This window comes from Pseudophryne corroboree, chromosome 8 (genome assembly GCF_028390025.1).
Source record: "Pseudophryne corroboree isolate aPseCor3 chromosome 8, aPseCor3.hap2, whole genome shotgun sequence".
In the NCBI taxonomy this organism is placed as follows: Eukaryota; Metazoa; Chordata; class Amphibia; order Anura; family Myobatrachidae; genus Pseudophryne; species Pseudophryne corroboree.
In genome coordinates, this window is record NC_086451.1 from 33,275,603 (window position 1) to 33,293,888 (window position 18,286).

Consider the following 18,286-nt stretch of genomic DNA (forward strand, 5'->3'; position numbering starts at 1 on the left):
CAAAAAGGTCGACACACCTTAGGTCGACGCCAATTGGTCAACACACCTTATGTCGACATGGACAAAAGGTCGACAGGAACAAGGTCGACATGAGTTTTTTATGTTTTTTTGGTGTCGTTTTCTTCGCAGAGTGACCGGGAACCCCAATTAGTGCACCGCTTCGCTCGCCATGCTTCGGGCATGGTGCCTTCGCTCCGCTACCGCTTCGCTCGGCACAGATTACCATTCCAATCGTAGTCCACGTGGATCGTTAAGTATGAAAAGGTTCCAAAAAAGAAAAAAATTGTGAAAAACTCATGTCGACCTTTTCCATGTCGACATTGTTCCCGTCGACCTTTCGACCATGCCGACATAAGGTGTGTCGACCAATTGGAGTCTACATAAGGCGTGTCGACCTTTTTTGCTGTCGACATGGAGTCCGGATACCCCTCCGCGATGAATGTCAGCTGTTGATGCGCCTGTTAAATGCAGAAATCTGATCACATTACGCACCCCAATGTGTGACCGTGTTTCCCGCCAGCCCCGCCCTCTTACACCTGATGCTGGGACAGTCTGACTAATATGAGGCGCAGTCTAATGGCCGTGAGGGGGAGCAGCGGACTACCTGCTCTGGCCTGGCGGGGAATTAGACTGAAATAGAGAACACGTGAGAGGGCTTGTTATCAATTCAACTTCTTGAATTCACTACTAATTTTATATTTTCCAAAATGTTCAGTAATGTCCCACTCACTGAATTCGCTGAATTTAAGTGTGGTTGTATTAAAAAATCGTCAAATAAAGGCCCAGATTTATCAAGCCTTGGAGAGTGATAAATAGCACGTGATAGAGTACCAGCCAATCAGCTCCTGTCATTCTTCAAACACAGCCTGTAACATGGAAGTTAGGAGCTGATTGGTTGGTACTTTATCACCATGCACTTTATCACTCTCCAAGACTTGATAAATCTGGGCGATACAGGTAAGAATTAGCCCCTTCAAAAAAATGATACCGATTATATATAAACCACAGATTGAATTCTGTGTTTCTCAAAGATCTTTTGCTCTTTCGTCCTTACTTCTCAGCCCGCAGTTTGTGGACGTTTATACGTGGACAGAATGTTATTTTCAGACGTTCGCTCGGGATATATATATGTCTCCACTGTTGGGCTGATATTTAAAAAATAGAGAAAAATATCAGACTCTAATGGTGTAGTATAAAAAAACACACAATTTAATATAAGTATATAGAATGGACTCGCACAATATAAAAATGGAGAGTATGCGTATTTGCCGCAACAGTTGAGGTTCCACAGGAATATCTCAATGCGTTTCGTCCCTTTATTTCATCTGGGGACTTCTTCAGGTTAGCTAACATTCCCCATGTACCCTGTGACTTGGCTATTGGTGAGTATACAGCATTTTTGCATATTTTATTGTCGCGCACACACACACACACACACACACACACAACCACTTGTGACCAATGCGCCAATGCTTGCTGCTCCGAGCGTCCCTTGTGGCTGAACCTCCCCACTCTACGTATAGCCCAACCCGTAGTAGTGACGTTGACCAAGTTACATACAACCACAACACACAGTAGTGTTGGCATTGCCCTAGTTACACACAACCACAACTAACTGTCCTGTACTGCAACTGTGCTTTGTAACCCAGCTCACGCCACCTGTGCTGCCCCCGTTACCACCCCCAGTCTTACCCTTGTCGTACCCACTATGTGTCAACTAGCTCCAACATGTCTTTCCAGACCGGTTGTATCTCCCACACTCCTCTACAACAGTGTATGTGACCATCCCAGACATCCATAACATGCCATGTTTTCTTGGTTCATCCTTAGTATGTATGTATTGCTCCGGATCCCTCTCTGCACACCGGAGATAAGACGTATTGATGACATTGTGGTGTTTCATAGACACTGCGTTCCTGAGGCACACAAGGGTACTGTATAACACTAACCAAATCCTTTCCTCATAGAACAAGATTGTTGATCAGTGCGAGAGGTTGCAGCTACAAACGTCCGGGATTGAGAAGTATCTGGCCGACGTTCTTCCAGCAAAGACCCCACGGGTGGCGGTAATGATAACATGAGCTTACAATCTTCTCTCATGACCATCTTCCCACACACTGTACCCTACCCCTAGGGGGTGCTCATATAAGGCCACATAGCTGAATCCTATGGGGTAACCTTAGCGTAGACAGATAACCAGATCGGGTATGGAGCATTGTGTCAGCCAGAAATACAGTCAGTAGGTTGACCTATGATCCGGAACCCAGGGCTCGCACAGTCAGATTCCAAGTAGATGTTAATCTGGATCAGCTGCCGTTTTAAGGCCTAGAAATGTAGCAATGTTACCCTATCTTGGTCTGAAATGGTAGCTTATGGGGCTCTTTACTACGACCATGCCCACTTGACTTAGGCACTGGGTTAAAGCATTAAAACTGCGTTTCCCTTAGTCAACCCCTATCTTGGGCTTGTTGATATACTTTTCCGTCCGCACCTTGTGGCTATGCGCCAGCATGGAGTAGCTGTCCGACCGGTGATTTCCCACGGTATCGTGCTCACTGCAGGACATAAAGGGCCTGAATCAGGGTTGGACGCAAGTCCAAAGGCCGACGGGTCTTGTGGATATCTGCAAACTGCGCACACACTGCAGAAAGCAATTGCAAACTGCGCAAATGCAGCGGGATTGATTCGTCTGTTGATGGATCACTCTTTCCGTGAACTGGGCATTTCTCATGAGTCTTGCAGGAGGATCGCGGCCATGCACACAAGGCGGAATGTGGGTACATCCAGGGATTTTTTCTGCAGCCTGTGGATGCATATAACCGCAATAGACTTTCATTCGAGGTTTGTGTACGGATTTTGGCAGCGTTGCCTGCGACTTGGAATCAGACTCAGTGCCTAATTCAACATGGATCATTGGGGGTCATTCCGAGTTGATCGTTAGCTGCATTTGTTTGCAGCGCAGCGATCAGGCTAAAAAATTGCAGTTCTGCGCATGCGTATGCGGCGCAATGCACACGCGCGACGTATGGGCACAACGAACAATGCAGTTTTGCACAGGGTCTAGCGATGCATTTCAGTCGCACTGGTTGCCGCAGAGTGATTGACATGAAGTGGGCGTTTCTGGGTGGCAACTGACCGTTTTCAGGGAGTGTGCGGAAAAACGCAGGCGTGCCAGGAAAAACGCAGGCGTGGCTGGGCGAACGCTGGGCGGGTGTGTGACGTCAAATCCGGGACTGAATAGTCTGAAGTGATCGCAAGCGCTGAGTAGGTTTAGAACTACTCTGAAACTACACAAATTTTTTTTGCAGGCGCTCTGTGATACAACTGTTCGCACTTCTGCTAAGCTAAAATACACTCCCAGTGGGAGGCGGCATAGCGTTTGCACGGCTGCTAAAAACTGCTAGCGAGCGATCAACTCGGAGTGACCACCATTATTCTGAGAAATTGCTGTTGTATGCAAGTAAAAATGCGCTGCCCTGACGGAAAGAAAAAACGCCCCGTGCAAATTTGCAAATACATCGCAGATCGTTATCCACTCGCAGATCCATACGCAAATTCCGGAACATCAAAGAGTTTTTGCCATCTGAGCAAATGTGAGTAGGTCTGAGGCTGTCGCTAATAGAGGCAGAGTTGGTCTGGAAGTGGTCTGCGCTGACATCAAACACCCTCCCCAAAAACACCTGGGCACGCCTGCATTTTTTCTGACACATCCAGAAAACGTCATGTTTCCACCCAGAAATGCCGGCTTCCTGTCAGTCAAACAGCGGCTACATTGCGATTACGATCTGTATGCATTTTCTGTCGCTTATACCTCACATGCATGCGCAATGCGAACGATACATATGCGCAGTCGTTCGATAATCGCCCCATTTGCGAACTCTCTAATTAGCGATCCATGCTGAGTTAGGCCCTCAGTTTGTACCTATTCTTCTTTCTTATGAAAGGACGAAAGTTATGCCCCCTCATCTTCACACTCCATCTTGTTCAGGAAGTTGTCAGAGAAAGATGAAGAACAGACGCCATGCAGGCTTCCACGTTGTGCCGCTGTGAGGTCACTAGTCGCTAGTAAGTAGGGATTAAGGGGGACATTTACTAAGCAGTGATAAGAGCGGAGACGTGAGCCAGTGGAGAAGTTGCCCATGGCAACCAATCAACACTGAAGTAACATCTATAATTTGCATACTATAAAATGATACAGAGCTGCTGATTGGTTGATGGGGAAACTTCCCCACTGTCTCACTTCTCCGCTCTTATCACTGCTTAGTAAATGTCCCCCAAAGTGACAGATACACTTTAGTCTCCTTAAAACAAATATTTCTATTCGCCGGTGGCCCATTCATTCAGGAGGTAACAATTTGCTTCCTCATTGGACAGAGCACTGCCAGAGCCGCCCGCGAGCTGATCATCCAGCGACTGAACTTTATCCGCAATCTGTGTGAGAATGAGGAGCAGCGTCTGCTGGAAGAGGTCCACGCAGAGGAGGAAAGGGTGCAGCAAGGGATCCTCACGCAGAGAGCCCACTGGACGGAGTCTTCTAGGAAGCTGTCCGATATCAGGAACTACCTAGTAGACGTGCTGACAAACACGGATGACATCAATCTTATAGTAAGATAACACTACAGCTGATCACGTCTCTTATAATACTAAAGGGAACATTTACTAAGCAGTGATAAGAGTGGAGAAGTGAGCCAGTGGAGAAATTTACCCATCAACCAATCAGCAGCTCTGTATCATTTTATATTATGCAAATTATAAATGTTACTTCAGTGCTGATTGGTTGCATGGGTAACTTCTCCACTGGCTCACTTCTACGCTCTTATCACTGCTTAGTAAATGTTCCCCTAAATTCCAGAAAGAAATAATTATTATAACCCCATAGTTAATAGTTATATAGGGTGGGATGCATCTATATATTTTGCAGCTCTCCTGATACAAGGACAAGGACTTCCAGGCTTATGACCCGGAAGTCGCTCTGCACATGCGTCATGTGACGCGCATCCGCAGTGGACACTGCGAGGGATCCGATTGGATCCCTATCAGTGCACATTGCGAAGAGAAGCCCATAGGTTTCTATTAGGCAATGCCATCTACAGATGGCATTGCTTAACGGGTCCAATCAGTGGAATGTATCGCATCTCATAGCTTTGTGCATATCCAAGCCTCCAAAAGCTGCATATTCAGGTTTGACCAAATTTTCACCTTTAATGCTTCCCGCCAATGGAGTAAGGATTTATCTAAAGTTTGTAGTGTAAGGTACTAACGCCATGTTTTATAGAGCTATGCACTAATCTCTCCATTATAGAGGCATGTACTGAGCTAGCGGTACTAACCACATTTTTTATAGAGCTACGGACAGAGGTGTAGCGTGGAGCCATGGCTCCCGGAGCAGGCTCACGTCACGGCGCAGCCCCTTCCCCCTTCCTATATACACACAAACACATAGTACCCGACAGGGAAAAAAGCATTAAACCCAACGGGGGAAAAAACAATAGCCTCCACAGGGGTGACCCCTAACGCCCCCTGTAGCAGTGACGCTTACACACATAACGCCCTCTGTAGCAGTGACGCTTACACACATAACGCCCTCTGTAGCAGTGACGCTTACACGTAACGCCCCCCTGTATCAGTTACGATTACACGCGTAACGCCCCCTGTACCAGTGACGCTTACACGTAACGCCCCCTGTACCAGTGACGCTTACATGTAGCGCCCTCTGTAGCAGTGACGCTTACACGCGTAATACCCCCTGTAGCAGTGACGCTTACACGTAACGCCCTCTGTACCAGTGACGCTTACATGTAGCGCCCTCTGTACCAGTGCCGCTTACACACATTTTGCAGCAGTCATACATACACACACATACACACCACATACACACATACATACTGTACATACATTACACACATACACAGTCACACATACATATACAGTACACAGATACTGTATACACACACACAGTTTCACTCACTCACTCAATCAGTCTCCATCCATAAGGAAATCTGGCAGGAAATCTGTCCTCCTCCTGTATTGCAGGCTGCAGTCCTGTGTAGCTCCGCCCATTTTTCCTGTGTAGCTCCTCCCTTTTTAGGTCCGCGGCGCACTGTGACAGGAGAGGGGGAGAGGAGGCTTCATGTTGCCAGGCGCCCTCTGAAGTTTCCGGCGCCTGGAGCATGCGCTCCACCGGAACCGCCCTCCCTACGCCCCTGTCTACGGACTAACCCCACAGTTTATAGAGCTATAGACTAACCCCACAGTTTATAGAGCTATGTACTAACCACACAGTTTATAGAGCTATGTACTAACCACACAGTTTATAGAGCTATGTACTAACCACACAGTTTATAGAGCTACGGACTAACCCCACAGTTTCTAGATCTATGGACTAACCCCACAGTTTATAGAGCTATGTACTAACCACACAGTTTATAGAGCTATAGACTAACCCCACAGTTTCTAGATCTATGGACTAACTAACACTACAGTTTATAGAGCTACGGACTAACCCCACAGTTTCTAGATCTATGGACTAACTAACACTACAGTTTATAGAACTATGGACTAACCCAGGGGTGGGCAATTATTTCAGCTGGGGGGCCGCTTAACACTTCCAGTGAATAGTCGAGGACCACACACAAAATATCTTGTAAATCGGGTCTCAACTGCGCATGCACCACAGTCCCTACCCCACTTCCCCTGAACATATATAGCAGTCCCTACCCCCCTCCCTTGAACCTATATAGCAGTCCCTACCCCCCTTCCCTGAACCTATATAGCAGTCCCTACCCCCCTCCCCCCCCCCTCCCCTGAATCTATATAGCAGTCCCAACCCCCCTTCCCCTGAACCTATATAGCAGTCCCTCCCCCCCTCCCCTGAACCTATATAGCAGTCCCTACCCCCCTTCCCTGAACCTATATAGCAGTCCCTACCCCCCTTCCCCCCCTCCTCTGAACCTATATAGCAGTCCCTACCCCCCTTCCCTGAACCTATATAGCAGTCCCTACCCCCCTTCCCCCCTCCCCTGAACCTATATAGCAGTCCCTCCCCCCCCCTTCCCCCCTCCCCCCCTCCCCTGAACCTATATAGCAGTCCCTACCCCCCTTCCCTGAACCTATATAGCAGTCCCTACCCCCCTTCCCCCCTCCCCTGAACCTATATAGCAGTCCCTACCCCCCTTCCCTGAACCTATATAGCATCCCTCCCCCCCTTCCCCCCCCTCCCCTGAATCTATATAGCAGTCCCTACCCCCCTTCCCCTGAACCTATATAGCAGTCCCTACCCCCCTTCCTCCCCTCCCCTGAACCTATATAGCAGTCCCTACCCCCCTTCCCTGAACCTATATAGCAGTCCCTACCCCCCTTCCCTCCCTCCCCTGAACCTATATAGCAGTCCCTACCCCCCTTCTCTGAACCTATATAGCAGTCCCTACCACCCTTCCCCCCCCCCCTCCCCTGAACCTATATAGCAGTCCCTACCCCCCTTGCCCCCTCCCCTGAACCTATATAGCAGTCCCTACCCCCCTTCCCTGAACCTATATAGCAGTCCCTACCCCCCCCTACCCTGAATCTATAAAGCAGTCCCTACCCCCCTTCCCCTGAACCTATATAGCAGTCCCTACCCCCCTTCCCCCCCTCCCCTGAACCTATATAGCAGTCCCTACCCCCCTTCACTGAACCTATATAGCAGTCCCTACCCCCCTTCCCCCCCCTCCCCTGAATCTATATAGCAGTCCCTACCCCCCTTTCCCCCCACCTATATAGCAGTTTTTATCTCCCCCCCCCCCCCCTCCCCTGAACCCATATTGCAGGTAAGTACAGATCCATGTCAGGTACTGGCTGGGCAGGGGGTTTACCTTTCTTTCACAGTGGAAGATGATCCGCTGCCTGATCCCCGCTGCCCGTGCTTCACGGAGTCGCTGCTGCTGCCCACTTCCCGGAATCACTGCTGCTGTCCGCTTCCCGGAGTCATTGCTGCTGCCCGCCGCTCGCCGCTCCTGCTGTGGCTCCGCCCCCCCGTGCCGCCCAGCACATGACATCACAGAGGAAATCCCAGTCAGCAGACCCTGTGGCGTGACCGGGATTTCCTCAGCGGCGCCGCATCTGGCAGCAGTGTAGCGCAATGACAAGCGGCTCAGCCAGTCGGGCCGCTTGTCAGTGCACACTGATGGGAGACAGCGTGCCAGGCAGGATCGGTTTGCGGGCCGCATTTTGCCCACCCCTGGACTAACCCCACAGTTTATAGAGCTATAGACTAACCCCACAGTTTATAAAGCTATGGACTAACCCCAGTTTATAGAGTTGCAGACTAACCCACATTTCATAGAGCTATGGACTAACCCCACAGTTTATAGAACTATGGACTAACCCCACAGTTTATAGAACTATGGACTAACCCCACAGTTTATAGAGCTATGGACTAACCACACAGTTTATAGAACTATGGACTAACCCCACAGTTTATAGAGCTATGGACTAACCCCACAGTTTATAGAACTATGGACTAACCCCACAGTTTATAGAGCCACGGACTAACCCCACAGTTTATAGAGCCACGGACTAACCCCACAGTTTATAGAAATATGGACTAACCCCACAGTTTATAGAGCCACGGACTAACCCCACAGTTTATACAACTATGGACTAACCCCACAGTTTATAGAGCTATGGACTAACCCCACAGTTTATAGAGCTATGGACTAACCCCACAGTTTATAGAACTATGGACTAACCCCACAGTTTATAGAACTATGGACTAACCCCACAGTTTATAGGGCTATGGACTAACCCCGCAGTTTATAGAACTATGGACTAACCCCACAGTTTATAGAGCTGCAGACTAACCCCACAGTTTATAAAGCTATAGACTAACCCACAGTTCATAGAGCTACGGACTAACCCCACAGTTTATAGAGCTCTGAACTAATACCAGAGTTTATAGTTACGGATTAACCCCTCAGTGTATAAAGCTACGGACTAACCATGAAGGTTATGGCAGTATGTGCTAACTTCTGTTTATAGAACTATGAACTATCCTCACAGTTTTTAGAACTATGGACTAACCTCTCAGTTTATAGAGCTAAGGACTAACCACACAGTTTATAGAACTATGGACTAACCTCTCAGTTTATAGATCTATGGACTAACCTCTCAGTTTATAGAGCTATGGACTAACCACACAGTTTATAGAACTATGGACTAACCTCTCAGTTTATAGAACTATGGACTAACCTCTCAGTTTATAGAGCTATGGACTAACCACACAGTTTATAGAACTATGGACTAACCTCTCAGTTTATAGAGCTATGGACTAACCACACAGTTTATAGAACTATGGATTAACCTCTCAGTTTATAGAGCTATGGACTAACCACACAGTTTTTAGAACTATGGACTAACCTCTCAGTTTATAGAGCTATGGACTAACCCCACAGTTTATAGAGCTATGGACTAACACCACAGTTTATAGAGCTACAGACTAACCCCAGTTTATAGAGCTGCAGACTAACCCCACAGTTTATAGAACTATGGACTAACCCCAGTCTATACAGCTGCAGACTAACCCCACCGTTTATAAAGCTATGGATTAACCCCAGTTTATAAAGCTGCAGACTAACCCCACAGGTTATGGCATTATGTGCTAACTTCTGTTTATAGAACTATGGACAAACCCCACAGTTTATAGAACTACAGACTAACCTCACAGTTTATAGAGCTACGGACTAACCTCACAGTTTATAGATGGTGTGTCTGAAGACAAACCAGGCGGTAATATAGCATCTTAAGAAGCTGCGAGTGGGCATCTCAGCCCTTGCACATTCACGCACACGGATGTACACAGTAGAAGGGCTTTGTAGCAGCATTAGCATAAAGTCACAGACCCGACTGCTAGTATGTAATATTACTGTAATACTTCTAGCTGTAATATTCCCTCTGTGTGATGCTTCTGCACATCCCAGTCTCACTAGTTCTCATTGTCTCTTTCCCCCAGAATTCAGAGAACGAGATGGATGAGAGGTGAGTTCTTATCCCTAATAACAGCGCACCTGATATATATCTCTAAAAGGGCTCTGCATTACGTTGCTGTGTTACCTGCATCAATAAATGTTCCCTTTAACAATTATATTGTGTCATTTATTAGCCAGTGATTAGTGCTCAGTATCACTTCCTTCTATTCCCAGAGCAGAAGAAGCGGAAGGAATTCTGGAACCTCAAGAGTCTGAGAAGTTAAACTTTAACATGAATTGTGTTCAGAGTCCATTACTGAACAGATTATGGGCCACCTCTGTCCTCTGCTGCACCACCGGTCAGTACCACCACTACATCCTCATATATCCTCTTCCTCTGTCCTCTGCTGCACCACCGGTCAGTACCAGCCACTACATCCTCATATATCCTCTTCCTCTGTCCTCTGCTGCACCACCGGTCAGTACCAGCCACTACATCCTCATATATCCTCTTCCTCTGTCCTCTGCTGCACCACCGGTCAGTGCCAGCCACTACATCCTCATATATCCTCTTCCTCTGTCCTCTGCTGCACCACCGGTCAGTACCAGCTGCTACATCCTTATATATCCTCTACCTCTGTCCTCTGCTGCACCACCGGTCAGTACCAACCACTACATCCTCATATATCCTCTTCCTCTGTCCTCTGCTGCACCACCGGTCAGTACCAGCTGCTACATCCTTATATATCCTCTACCTCTGTCCTCTGCTGCACCACCGGTCAGTACCAACCACTACATCCTCATATATCCTCTTCCTCTGTCCGCTACTGCACCACCGGTCAGTGCCAGCCACTACATCCTCATATATCCTCTTCCTCTGTCCTCTGCTGCACCACCGGTCAGTACCAGCTGCTACATCCTTATATATCCTCTACCTCTGTCCTCTGCTGCACCACCGGTCAGTACCAGCCACTACATCCTCATATATCCTCTTCCTCTGTCCTCTACTGCACCACCAGCCACTACATCCTCATATATCCTCTTCCTCTGTCCTCTGCTGCACCACCGGTTAGTACCAACCACTACATCCTCATATATCCTCCTCCTGTACTGCACCACTGGTCAATACCAGCCACTACATCCTCATATATCCTCTTCCTCTGCTGCACCACCGGTCAGTACCAACCACTACATTCCTATATATCCTCTTCCTCTCCTCTGCTGCACCACCGGTCAGTACCAGCCTCTACATCCTCATATATCCTCTTCCTCTGTCCTCTGCTGCACCACAGTTCAGTACCAGCCTCTACATCCTCATATATCCTCTTTCTCTATCCTCTGCTGCACCACAGGTCAGTACCAGCCTCTACATCCTCATATATCCTCTTCCTCTGTCCTCTACTGCACCACGGGTCAGTACCAGCCTCTACATCCTCATATATCCTCTACCTCTGTCCTCTGCTGCACCACCGGTCAGTACCAGCCACTACATCCTCATATATCCTCTACCTCTGTCCTCTGCTGCACCACCGGTCAGTATCAGCCACTACATCCTCATATATCCTCTACCTCTGTCCTCTGCTGCACCACCGGTCAGTACCAACCACTACATCCTCATATATCCTCTTCCTCTGTCCTCTGCTGCACCACCGGTCAGTACCAGCCACTACATCCTTATATATCCTCTACCTCTGTCCTCTGCTGGATCACCGGTCAGTACCAGCCGCTATATCCTCATATATCCTCTACCTATGTCCTCTGCTGGATCACCGGTCAGTACCAGCCACTACATCCTCATATATCCTCTACCTCTGTCCTCTGCTGCACCATCGGTCAGTACCAGCCACTACATCCTCATATATCCTCTACCTCTGTCCTCTGCTGCACCACCGGTCAGTACCAGCTGCTACATCCTCATATATCCTCTTCCTGTCCTCTGCTGCACCACCGGTCAGTACCAACCACTACACTCCTATATATCCTCTTCCTCTCCTCTGCTGCACCACAGGTCAGTACCAGCCACTACATCCTCATATATCCTCTACCTCTGTTCTCTGCTACACCACCGGTCAGTACCAGCCACTACATCCTCATATATAACCTCTTCCTCTGTCCTCTGCTGGATCACCGGTCAGTACCAGCCGTTATATCCTCATATATCCTCTTCCTCTGTCCTCTGCTGCATCACCGGTCAGTACCAACCACTACATCCTCATATATCCTCTTCCTCTGTCCTCTGCTGGATCAACGGTCAGTACCAGCCACTACATCCTCATATATCCTCTTCCTCTGTCCTCTGCTGCACCACCGGTCAGTACCAGCCACTACATTCTCATATATTCTCTTCCTCTGTCCTCTGTTGCACCACCGGTCAGTACCAACCACAACATCCTCATATATCCTCTACCTCTGTCCTCTGCTGGATCACCGGTCAGTACCAGCCGCTACATCCTTATATATCCTCTACCTCTGTCCTCTGCTGCACCACCGGTCAGTACCAGCCACTACATCCTTATATATCCTCTACCTCTGTCCTCTGCTGCACCACCGGTCAGTACCAACCACTACATCCTCATATATCCTCTACCTCTGTCCTCTGCTGCACCACCGGTCAGTACCAGCCGCTACATCCTCATATATCCTCTTCCTCTGTCCTCTGCTGCACCACCGGTCAGTACCAGCCACTACATTCTCATATATTCTCTTCCTCTGTCCTCTGTTGCACCACCGGTCAGTACCAACCACAACATCCTCATATATCCTCTACCTCTGTCCTCTGCTGGATCACCGGTCAGTACCAGCCGCTATATCCTCATATATCCTCTACCTATGTCCTCTGCTGGATCACCGGTCAGTACCAGCCACTACATCCTCATATATCCTCTACCTCTGTCCTCTGCTGCACCACCGGTCAGTATCAGCCACTACATCCTCATATATCCTCTACCTCTGTCCTCTGCTGCACCACCGGTCAGTACCAGCTGCTACATCCTCATATATCCTCTTCCTGACCTCTGCTGCACCACCGGTCAGTACCAACCACTACATTCCTATATTTCCTCTTCCTCTCCTCTGCTGCACCACAGGTCAGTACCAGCCACTACATCCTCATATATCCTCTTCCTCTGTCCTCTGCTGCACCGCTGGTCAGTACCAGCCACTACATCCTCATATATCCTCTACCTCTGTCCTCTGCTACAGCACCGGTCAGTACCAGCCACTACATCCTCATATATATCCTCTTCCTCTGTCCTCTGCTGCACCACCGGTCAGTACCAACCACTACATCCTCATATATCCTCTTCCTCTGTCCTCTGCTGCTCCACCGGTCAGTACCAGCCGCTACATCCTCATATATCCTCTTCCTCTGTCCTCTGCTGGATCACCGGTCAGTGACGTGTGAAGCATTACACTTTCATATAGTGCATGTGGCCCCTATAGACACTGGTAACACAATTCCCTGGGGCACAGCAGCGAGGCACAGAAACTGATAGGGTTAAATGTTTCTATACAACCATAAGGCAGCAAAAATGATTTACTGACCATCAACCGGGGATACATGAAATAAAGGGACCTAAGGTATTTTATGGCCAGCTTTCTGGCACTGCTATACATTACGCTTACCATGCTCCCAGTTGGTAATCCTAATACCTATTGCTTTCAGCTTGTGAAGACCTCACATTTGACGAAAAGACACTGAGCCCCATGCTGGCATTAGGGGAAAACAACAGCCTAAAGTTCCTGCAGAAGAAAGCAAAGACCTATCCAGATGGACCCGAACGTTTTGACCACTGGCCCAACTGTATGGTGACCGAGTCCTTCCACAGCGGCATCCATATGTGGAAAGTAAACGTGGAGAAGACCTGTGCCTACAAGCTTGGCATAACGTACAGAACCATTGCACGGAAGGGCTCGGGCAACGAGGCCAGGTTGGGATACAACCCAGTTTCCTGGATCTTTTCACGTTACGACAAGGACTTCCGGTTTTCCCATGACTCTCAGCATCAACTTGTGGAACTCCTGAAAAGTCCTAAACATATCAGTGTGTTGGTGGATATAGATGGGGGGGAGCTCATCTTTTTCGACCCGGATTCTTGTGTCATACTCTACAGCCACCAGACAAAGTTCTCCGCTCCTATCAGTCCAGTGTTTGCAGTCGCGGACGAGAGCATCAGCCTGGAGAAATGAACCAGGAGGAAAGAGTATAGATAATTATATTTATAAAGACTACTTTGAATATAAGAGGTTATAGCCTTTTTTTTTTTTATAAAATGTGCGCCATTGAGGATCTGTGTGATGTTACGTATGTGTAAGAAAGATGGACAGATTTGCCTGTTTCAAAGCAAAGCAAACTTTTTCATACTTTACAATCCACGTGGACTACGATAGGAACGGTAACCTGTAGCGAGGCACCTTGCCCGAAGCATGGCGAGCTAAGCGAGCCAAGCGAGGGGACACGGTGCACTAATTGGGGTTCCCGGGCACTTTTACGAAGAAAACTACACAATTTTTTGTTTGGTTTTAAAAAAAAACTCAGGTAGACCTTTTCTCATGTCGACCTAATGACCGTGTCGACCAATTCCCGGTGTCGACATAGTCACTGTCGACCAATAGTGGCCGACCTAATGACTGTCACCAGTATAAAGGGGCTGATTCTGTGGTGTGAGTAACTTTGCACCTGGAACAAACCATATTGCACGGCAAGGGAAGCAAATTCATTTGTTGTTTTTGCATGCAGAGTAAATACTGGCTGCTTCTGCATGCAGCTCCCAAGTGCTGGCCAGCGTTATTGTTACACTGCAATTTACATCTGAGTTTGGACACACCACTCTCACATCTAAAGGGCATATCCAGTTGAAAGTGAAATTGTAATTTTTCCCGCTGTGGTTGGTTTTCCCTGTCCAACTGGCTGTAAGAAATTCGGTCACAGTAATGGGGGGTAATTCCAAGTTGATCGCAACAGGAATTTTTTTTAGCAGTTGGGCAAAACCATGTGCACTGCAGGGGGGGTAGATATAACATTTGCAGAGAGAGTTAGATTTGGGTGGGTTATTTTGTTTCTGTGCAGGGTAAATACTGTCTGCTTTATTTTTACACTGCAAATTAGATTGCAGATTGAACACACCACACCCAAATCTAACTCTCTCTGCACATGTTACATCTGCCTCCCCTGCAATGCTCATGGTTTTGCCCAACAGCTAACAAAGGGGGTAATTCCAAGTTGATCGCAGCAGGAATTCTGTTAGCAACTGGGCAAAACCATGTACACTGCAGGGGAGGCAGATATAACATGTGCAGAGAGAGATAGATTTGGGTGTGGTGAGTTCAATCTGCAATCTAATTTGCAGTGTAAAAATAAAGCAGCCAGTATTTACCCTGCACAGAAATAAAATAACCCACCCAAATCTAACTCTCTCTGCACATGTTATATCTGCCTCCCCTGCAGTGCACATGGTTTTGCCCAACTGCTAAAAAATTTCCTGCTGCGATCAACTTGGAATTACCCCCAATATCAATAGGAATTAAAGCAGCTTTTTTACTTGCAGCTTCAGAGTGGGTGCACTGGTGGGAAAAAAAATCCTATTTTAAGGTACAAATGTCAGGATTTAGGGGGTATGGGTCCTGCGAACGCCTCTGCCTGACTGACAGGCTGTTTCCTCGTAAGCCGCCCTGCGACGGCAAGGCTGAGAAAGCTTAGGCTCACTCAAACAGCGTTGCAATTGCAATCCTTAGTGAATTATGCCCTTAGTTCATTGTCATTATTGGGGTGTAAAAAAAAAGGAGTCCCAGATTACCCCAAAACGACCTTCTTTTTTTTTTTTTTTTTTTTTTTAATGAAATAATAAATAAATAAAAAATAGGTAATTATTTAAAAAAAAAAGTGTTTATTTTTTTGTACAATTTTATTTTTGATTGACCTCATATTACCACAAAATCAATTTCTTTGTACTTTTTTTTCAATGTTTTTGTTTTATTTTTTTCTATTTAAACATAAAAAAATAGCTTTTTTTATCATATTTGTACTTTAAAAAAAAATAAAACAAATTCACAAATCAGCCATTTGGAGCATTTTAAACGGCTAAAATGTTCTTCTTCGGGACAGTAATAGACAACTTTACTGTTACCCAACGTTTATTTAAAAAAAATTTGGGGTACAGGCTGTTCTTCAAATTTTTTCAAAAAGTTCCCGCTGGTGCTTGCCAGGAGAAATCTTGCAACCAGTTTTTTTTTCTTTTGGATAGTGCGGCAACGGAAAGTGCTCACACCCGCGGTAAAAACTTGTCACGATATCCGCATTAGTTTTTGCAGTCCGTTGGATCTTTCAGCACATTCTACATCTGCATCCACTGAAGGTCTTCACGGCTTTGCATAGCTGCAAAGTCATTTGCTCTTTTTTGCTTACCTACCAATTCAGAATCAGCCCCAAAGGGTCTGTCACCAAGGGGAGCTTAGCTGCGCAGCACTCTCACAGGGTGTGATACAGGATCCTGGCGGTCACATGACCAACTCTGGCATCCCGACAATTAGAATGCCGACAGGAAACGGGGGTACTTATTTTACCTGGGGTGGAGGTCTAAGACTCGGGGTGGGGTGGGTTTGGCGACTACAGGCGCTGCAGCCACAGTAGCCAAATAAAAAGTCACACCCAAAATGGCCGCTGCACATGCGCAGTGTGAAATCTGTCTCCTGACCAAGGCGGGCACCATGTTTCTGGAGACCTGTGCATGTGCAGTAGACTCCGGGACAATGACGAAGCTAACGCCCCTAGCTGAGAGCCATCACATGACCCATGATGTATTAGCATACTGGTCAGACTATTTAGCATGTTAGCTGTGCACATTTCTGGACTACCGTCTGATGTAAGGATGTTGGGGTATTAGCGATACCTACTTATCTATTTGCCCCCGGTGACAGGCAATATTAAATGCTGCATACTCTATGGGCCGGATTCTGCTATTACCTCCCCTCCCCCATCCGTGATCGCGCCCGCCGGCAGTATTCTAATGTTACTGCCGACGGGCGCGACAAGTTCATTTAAACTCGCTACCCCTGGGGGGTAGCAAGCTGAAATGCGCGTAAAGAGACCCGTTTGGGCGCCCAAATGGGTCTTTTCACGATGGCACCCATTACTTTAGTCAGGTTTAGGTGCTTTGCGCGCCTAAACCCGACTGTAATGGGTGCGATCAGCGCGTTAATGAGGGCCATTTGAAAATCGCCCCTCTATCTGCTGTCACTTTAGATGGGAGATAGGGGGGAATTCAAATCTTATCGCACCCCCCGTAATTGTATTTTATTTACCCGCATTTTGCCTTGGAAAACGGAGACTGTGAAGTTTGTAGAAAGTATCTCTCTTATATTACGGTTATATTCTAGAATCAGAAAGTCTGCATATATATTTGCACAAAATAAAATAGTTGAACAATTTTAATTGTGTAGTAATCTGCTGTAGATTATAATGGGATAATCATTGAATGGCGACAGCACAATCTTTGAAGGTCATATTTATGTAATGAGCACATTTGTGAGTGTGAAATGATTACTTTATACTGTATTTAGGAAATGGGAAGCATGCATACATAGATATTAATATGCACAATGGATTAGCTTGGCTTTTAACTTATACAGTATGTGCACTATAAATAAGGAGATTTATGGTAGACTTACCATGGTTCACACTCTTTCTGTGAGGTACATTGGGTTCCACAGGGAAAACATCGGGTTGTAGAGTGGATCTTGATCCAGAGGCACCAACAGGCTAAAGCTATAGGGGTACATTTACTAAGCAGTGATAAGAACGGAGAAGTGAGCCAATGGAGAAATTTCCCCATCAACCAATCAGCAGCTCTGTATCATTTTATAGTATGCAAATTATAGATGTTACTTCAGTGCTGATTGGTTGCCATGGGCAACTTCTCCACTGGCTCACTTCTCCGCTCTTATCTCTGCTTAGTAAATGTCCCCCTTAGGCTGTCCCAGAATGCATTGGGGCCTCCTCTATAACCCCGCCTCCAGGCACTGAGAGCTCGGTTTCGTTAACCAGTCCAATGCAGGAGCCGGCAAGAGAGAAGGCAGATGTTAGTCACATAGAACCACGTTCTCACGACAGGAGAAGGTACCAGCGGCTAATGCCATATGCAACACCGCTTGGTAGGTGATGGAGCTGCAGCGCTGAAATGTCACTATGACTTACAGAAATCTTCTTCAAAAATATTGTTCAGGGCTGCCCAGTGCAACCCTCCAATTAGGTGACCTGCTGCTGCAAGCACCAACTGGAAACTGAGCTCTCAGTGCCTGGAGGCGGGGTTATAGAGGAGTCCCCAATGCATCCTGGGGCAGCTAAAGCT

The 18,286-nt window shown here is 47.3% G+C and overlaps 1 protein-coding gene across 2 annotated transcripts in view; it reads left to right on the top strand.

The window, feature by feature from the left end:
* BSPRY (B-box and SPRY domain containing) overlaps window positions 1–14,202 on the top strand; it is a 31,194-nt gene extending 16,992 nt beyond the window's left edge. Inside the window, exons 2-6 of one of the 2 annotated variants that reach the window (XM_063936203.1) lie at window positions 1,968–2,066; window positions 4,375–4,605; window positions 9,986–10,011; window positions 10,176–10,300; window positions 13,606–14,202. In XM_063936203.1, the coding sequence (XP_063792273.1) occupies window positions 1,968–2,066; window positions 4,375–4,605; window positions 9,986–10,011; window positions 10,176–10,300; window positions 13,606–14,129 (1,005 nt within the window). In that variant the 3' untranslated portion in view covers window positions 14,130–14,202. The remainder of the gene's footprint in view (window positions 1–1,967; window positions 2,067–4,374; window positions 4,606–9,985; window positions 10,012–10,175; window positions 10,301–13,605) is intronic. The other variant, XM_063936204.1, reaches the window with a different exon arrangement.
* The last annotated feature ends 4,084 nt before the right edge of the window (window positions 14,203–18,286 follow it).